General features: G+C 35.3%; 1 protein-coding gene across 1 annotated transcript; it reads right to left on the reverse strand.

Moving 5' to 3' along the window:
- Nucleotides 1–4,041: 4,041 nt before the first annotated feature.
- Nucleotides 4,042–6,688, reverse strand: LOC103317275 (pancreatic triacylglycerol lipase-like). Its single transcript, XM_008214752.3, has 6 exons — nucleotides 5,546–6,688; nucleotides 5,383–5,486; nucleotides 4,892–5,199; nucleotides 4,711–4,806; nucleotides 4,379–4,624; nucleotides 4,042–4,286 (listed from the first exon to the last, which is right to left on the reverse strand). The coding sequence occupies exons 1-6, from the start codon at nucleotides 6,011–6,013 to the stop codon at nucleotides 4,168–4,170; spliced, it is 1,341 nt and encodes a 446-aa protein (XP_008212974.2). The 5' UTR covers nucleotides 6,014–6,688; the 3' UTR covers nucleotides 4,042–4,167.
- Nucleotides 6,689–6,733: the final 45 nt, after the last annotated feature.

Here is a 6,733-nt window from a genome sequence, read left to right on the forward strand (position 1 = left end):
GACACTGGATCTCCACAGGTTTTATCGTTAAACATTATTTAATATTTTTATCGTACTTTCTGTTGGGCCCGTTAACTAGCCTAGTTGGCTTCTCCTCTGAAGTTTCCATCCATCCTCCATCCACCAAGGTCCCTGGTAGAAAATTTAGGTTTAATAAAATAATGCATAAAAGAAAGTTAGGTAAGGTGCTCTAAGTCCTTCCATTCGATAGGCCATGGCAAATAATGCTTAATACCGCGATTATACGATTACCCTTGTGTTTATTCAATTATAAATCAATTTTGAAAATTGATTTCTGAAGAGGGAATATTTCACCGGGTAACCGAAGATGGCGCATGCGACGCACTTCCGTACTGTTGTGACTCGAGGTTAGTGCGTCGACGCTACGTGCAGGTTATGCGATCTTCTTCGGGAAACCGCGTCGTCAATTGAAAAGTATTCACGAGTGTTTCTCTACAATCAAAAAGTACTCGCGAGTATTTCTCGACGATCGAAAGATGCTCCGAGTATTTCTCGGCGATCGAAAGATGCTCTGAGTTCATTTCAATGACCGAAAGATGCGAGAGTTTTTCGACATTTGAAAGATTCTCCGAGGGTCTCGAGGGGCACAACGAGCTTTTGGGTTGACAATTTGCGACTGAGCGCGAATGTTCGTCGGGGCCTGCACAAGCAACATTTTCTGAACTAACCTCGAATCACAACATAGTACCAACGAATATAGACTTGATGTAGAAGAACGGTCACGGGTTAAATTGAAGGGACGAAAACTTGGGGGACAGGTATAGTGTGTTAGGTCTCTCCTGTGCAGTCTTGGGGGGCAGCTATAGTGTAGTATGGGCTCTACGTGTATTTCAAAATGGGACCCCGGCGCTAATACTAACCGTCCTTCTATACCAAGTCTATATTCGTTGATAGTACGGAAATTCGTAGGAGTGCGGAACAGTAGGGAAAAACCCTAATTGAGTACCACTGCAGCTGGTGAACTACCTTAAAGGGGCGCTGTAAACATTCCTAGTTTTGCTTCTTATATAAGGCTCTGATGGATACGTAGGAACATTTATTTAAATTCAAATATCGCGCGCCCGCGCGCCACCTGTGGGCAGGTTAGAATCAATGTGTCTGCCCGACACAGCTGATATAGTCCTGGGATGTGTTTTGCACTGAGTAAACACAGCTGATGTCTTAATACATAAAAAAAGATAATATTTCTTAAAAATATTTTTAAATTAATCTAAGTAGTGTTTGTAGTGCTTTTGGGGTTAAAGCTTATAGCTTATAACTCTAAAAAGAAAAAAAAAGTAAAGTGTTAGTGTAAAAGCAAAGTAGTGAAGTTATTTAAAAAAGTGTGAAGTGTAGTGATTTTAAAAATATGTGTGATAATCGAGATGCCAAGGGAAGGTTTGCGAGTACCCATCCTGACAAGAAGTACTCTCGAGGAAGAGGCAAGAAGAGGCCAAGAAGATTTCTAGGAGCAACATGCGAGGATGAACCTGCCAACAAGACAAGACCTTTAAGTTCAGCAAGAAAGATACAAACTCCAGCAGCGGAAGGAACCTCTGTGGTCAGGAATAGATTGATTGATATCAACATTTTATTTCCTGCTCTCGAGGAACTTTTGATTTGCAAACAATGCCATGGTCAAGTTAAACTTGGCGAATCTGAAGCTCAACTATTAAGATTCAAGATTGAAGTAGTGTGCATTGAGTGTGGTCAGCTGGCAGCTATTAACTCATGCAGAAAAGTTGGCGTCTAGAACCATGCTTGTGACAACAACAGAAAAGCAGTGGTTACTTTTCGTGCTCTTGGACTTGGACACGCTGGTCTATCAACATTTTGTAGGTTGATGGACTGCTTGAAACCCATGGTTCAGTCTGCATATGATACAATCAACGAACAATTTAGTGAATTATGTGAGAAAGTTGCCAAGGACTCTATGAAGACTGCAGTGATAGAAGAAAAAGCCGCTACAGAGATTGGAGCACCCGGATCAAACATTTGGAGATTAGACTGGTAATTTTTTATCCGTTTGGTATGAATGCAGGGATTTTAATAATTGCTGAGAGTCAAGGTCTATGTGTGTGGAACATAGAAAACTTGGTCCCACAGGATTTGGTAAGCACTAATTTAAGTTACACTTTCAACAATAATCATAAACTTTAAAGTTGATTTTCTCTAAATGTTGTTTTTACTGATTTCAGCTCACTGACCGTAGGATTCCAAGTGAATGAATGGTTCTTTTGAGCTCAAACTCAAGGAGGATACTTTGTACACCTGTATTTTTGGTATGAATGCAGGGATTTTAATTTGAATGTTTAGAAATGATTTGGCGATGAAAAAACTGAATTTTTTTTTTGCTTATTCTGGCACCTTTTTGTGTATAAAACATTTCCTAAACATTGAAATCAAAATTCCTGCATTCATACCAAAACTACAAGTGTACAAAGTATCCTCCTTGAGTTTGAGCCCAAAAGAACCATTCGTTCACTTGGAATCCTACGGTCAGTGAAAAAATTCACAAATTTTTGCACCGAGTGCCACAATGGGCCAGCAGGAATTTTTGGCATGATAAAATTAAAGGTATTTATGCTCAATATATATATATATATATATATATATATATATATATATATATATATATATATATATATATCAAATGATTTACTTAAAATTTATGAATTTTTCTCAGAGTTCTTCTTTTCAGGGTTTGAAGGTGTTGTGTCCGCTAAAATCACACACTGAATAAATTATATACGCCATATATTATACGATCTAAGATTAAACACCTTTACTGCGTTACCGGATGGGTGCGCGGTGGTTATGACACTGGTTATTGGCACCGTTCCCGTTTGCAGATAAAACTTCCTCATGAGACCATTGCACCCTGACCTGACACCGCAGTCGTTGCCAACAAAGCCCCTTGCCGCCACACGCTACATCCCTGCAATAATATGTCATTCTTTATTTTTGATCATTTCCAATATTATCATGTAGGTACTCAATAATATATTTTATTCACGGCTCAACTATAATAGCCATTTTATTCCCTGAAAAGCGGGACTAAAGTAGCCTTTTATTCCATCGTGTATTTTTTGTCCCTTATTTGCGGGAATAAAGTATTTTATTCCTACAAATGAGGGAATAAAGTAACACCGTTAAGTCGTGAATAAAATTCTATATGCAATACGGGAATAATCAACGACTTTAGTCCCTTGTTGCATAATATGCTATTATAACATCAAAAGGCGCAGCAGTGCAGTGCTGGCAAGTAAGATTATACGAAGTATACGATACGATTACGGTGCAGGTCGCATCCCTATTATACTTTGATATTATGATATAGGTAGACAGTATCAATGTCGTTTTCTGGAGTTTGATGGAAATTTGTAACATAATTAGTCTATAGTTTAGATTCATAAGTAAAATTTTTAATTTTAAACCTTTCAAAAAGGTTTTTATCTAAAACCAAAAAAAAATTGACTTTTAAAAAAGTAAAAGGTTAGGCGAGTTTGATGTATTCCGCAACGAAATTACAAATAAAAAAGAACTGAGATCAATCAAACAAAGTCAAGTTAATTATATTTAATTATAATAAAACAAAAAAATTGTTCTATTCAATTAAGCGCTTACTTAACTTAGAGTCAAGTTATATGTTGATCCATTAGAAACAACTCTCAAGATACTTACTACGTAACTTGTAATGCCCTTTTTATTGTACTTCTGGTGTCTGTATCACGTTCTAATACATAAAATAAAATTTTATTTTACCAGTAAACAAAATAAAACGGTTTTTTTTACTTGAAAAAAATTTACTTGAATAATAAAATGGGAATTATATGAAATTAAAACATAATCGTTTTATTCTTTGATATAAAAAGTCTTAGCATTTATTTCTTACAATCAATGATTCTAGAGATTTTTACAATGGCGTATTACAATTAAAATGTATGAATTATAAATTATCATAACCAAATTGTTATAATTTGATAATATTTATTTATATCTATAAAGAAACAAATAAAATGTATATATTACAATGCAGATTTTTAATAAGTAAAATAAATATTTAATAGTTAAATTTAAAATCAAAAGAAGTCTTTTCAAACTATTTTCGGCATAGACTCAATACTGACGTATAAAAGTTTTCGTCATTTGTATTACGAGTACGCGTCAATCATATATAACTAAAATCTGGTTCCGTGATTCAGTATCATTGGATACACAGTGTAACTTCTTTTTCACCTTTTCGATGATATCCTTAACTTCCTTTTTATCAGCCTTGTTAACCACTGGAATAATTAAATGATAAATATATTAGAAAAAAAATCAAAATTTCATAATCTGTTATTGATCAAACGAGCCTCTTCAAAAGTAAACTTACTGCAAAAAGGCGTTGCCCTTCCTGTTATAGTAATGTATGTACCGTTGACGCTATATTTTTCAGCGTTTATTCCCATCTCAATACACTTTTCGCTATGGCATTTAGTCCTCAAAATGGAATCAACTTCGTCATAAGACATGTCCCATTCAAGAGCCCAAAATGTACAACTGCTACTCACTTCAGCCATAATCGAGTCGATAAAGTACAGGTACGATCTTCCATGACTACAAATTGTCTCGCTTATTTCTGCAAAAAAAAAAAAAATTAACATGTATCATTATTATAGTTAATGTACGAGTAGATTGTATTATTTCAAAATATAAATTACAAACTTTTGATTGGTAAAGGTAGATACTGCCACAATGATATTTTAGACAAGTTACAGCCTGGTTGTAGTTTTCCACCGTTAGGATAAAAATCGACGTGACCTGCGTAGGTTATAAATATTTTGATTAATCATATTTCTTAAAAATGTAGCAGGAAATAAATTAGTATTGAATAAAATCTACTTACCTACTGGATACGGAAGCCCAAGTCCAAGTTTCGACAAAACTCTGCCGTTGGTGTGAATGACGTCGACGAAGGGTGCGTCATCGTTGTCGAGTTTTAACGATTTGTCCGAGTTCTTGAAGCACGGCTGAGCAGGATCTAATCCCGTGATTCTCTGCACAAGCCACTTGCTCTCGCGCCTCTTGAGTTCCTTGGAAGCATAGCCGCATATGTGAGAGCCTAGACTGTGACCGATGAAGTGGAGCGGCCCGTACTTGCTGCTGTCGATTTCATTTGATTCACTTGAGGCATTAACAAGCTGACTAAAGAACCTGTAGAAATTATTTATGTATAAAACGAGTAAAGCTATAAAAAAACTTTGTAAACTTGTCTGCGTGTATTACACGTATTTTGTAATAGACTTTTTGATGTATGACTAAGAACTGAATTCTGGACTTTCTGTGTGTAGAAAAAACGATACTATTGAAATAATGATTTCAACGAGTTGTACTTACGTTGCAATTTGATCTCCAACAGTTCTCGTATTAACGGCGGCTTTCAGATAGTTCCATGTATTAGCCCCATCACTCCAATCGACGACAAAGAGATTCACGTCATCCTAAACAAATAATCGTACAATGAAATTTATGTTTAAAAATAATGAAATTCTGAACGTACCCATTTTAATAAAGCTTTTGTCATATCAAAAATCCATTTTTCATCTCCATTTGACAAGAAGCCATGGACAATAAGCATAGTTCTCCGCGTGATATCAAAGTCCACTTCGCTCAAATCGAATTTCTCACCATGTTGAAGAGTGACTCGTTTTGGATTACTTCTTGAGATCGCATGGAACTTAACTTTTAGTGCCTTTGTCCCATTGGAATCCGTTTTCAAAAACCAATCTAAAGCTTCAGAAAACTGATCTCCTAAGCCGAGGCAGTCCAACGCCGATTTGCTCGTTCGAAATTTTCTGTGGCGAGTTATATTCGTCGAATTTGATTCATTGAGAGTGTATTGATCTTCTTCACAAATTTCGTCATCATTCAAGTCCATAAATTCTTTATGTTTGCCCGCTTCAATGACTTCCAACGATAAGAAAATATAATAAAAGGTTGCAAGTAGTATAACGAAGTGCGATTTCATTTTAACGTATTTGTTACTGCGATAGAGGAAGTAGATACTTTACAAAGGTGGTGTGATTTAAGTTTAGGAAGGCGTAGACGACCGCTTATATAGTTTAAAATATGTACACACAATTATCTAATATTTGGGTTAAACAGCGGTATCCAGACACTTTTACTAGAAATAATATGAATTAATTATACGTCACTGATAACAAGGTAGAATACTCGTGCCCGTATACTATATGCGAGAGCGTTGTCAATCAGTATGCTTCATTGTAAATTATGTAAATTTTCCAACGATTCGGAATAAGTCCAAATTCGTGGCTTTTGTATTAAAACTTCAACAATCGTAATTACTGATCATGGAATACGATGTTTCTTACGCGAATCTCAGTTATATACTAACCGGTCAATGCGTATACAAGAACTGTTTTACGTCTGATGATTCTAGATATTTCAAGATCAGTCTACTACGTGGACTATATAAGGATATAATAAGATATAACTGTAACGTTATCGCTATTTGTTGCTAACCAACAAATCCACTCTCGTGATGACTTTATTATGTTGGCATTTATAGAAGTTTTATATCAATCGAACTAATTGATCCGCATTGTTCTACGATTTCTAAGTTGCTTTTTCATTCTTTGACATTGCTCAATCTTTGTTTGTCTATTATATTATAATGATGGATATACAAGGACTAACTATCGTACAATCTTTTGTAAAATTAGTTCTT

The sequence above is a fragment of the Nasonia vitripennis genome, chromosome 1, assembly GCF_009193385.2.
Source record: "Nasonia vitripennis strain AsymCx chromosome 1, Nvit_psr_1.1, whole genome shotgun sequence".
In the NCBI taxonomy this organism is placed as follows: Eukaryota; Metazoa; Arthropoda; class Insecta; order Hymenoptera; family Pteromalidae; genus Nasonia; species Nasonia vitripennis.

Excerpts from the sequence above, each read along its gene's own strand:
- LOC103317275 (XM_008214752.3), bottom strand. The coding sequence starts at position 6,013 with ATGAAATCGCACTTCGTTATACTACTTGCAACCTTTTATTATATTTTC. Across the intron at positions 4,807-4,891 it reads TGGGCTTCCGTATCCAGTAG|GTCACGTCGATTTTTATCCT; the intron begins GTAAGTAGATTT and ends TAACCTACGCAG. Across the intron at positions 4,287-4,378 it reads AAGGGCAACGCCTTTTTGCA|TGGTTAACAAGGCTGATAAA; the intron begins GTAAGTTTACTT and ends TAATTATTCCAG.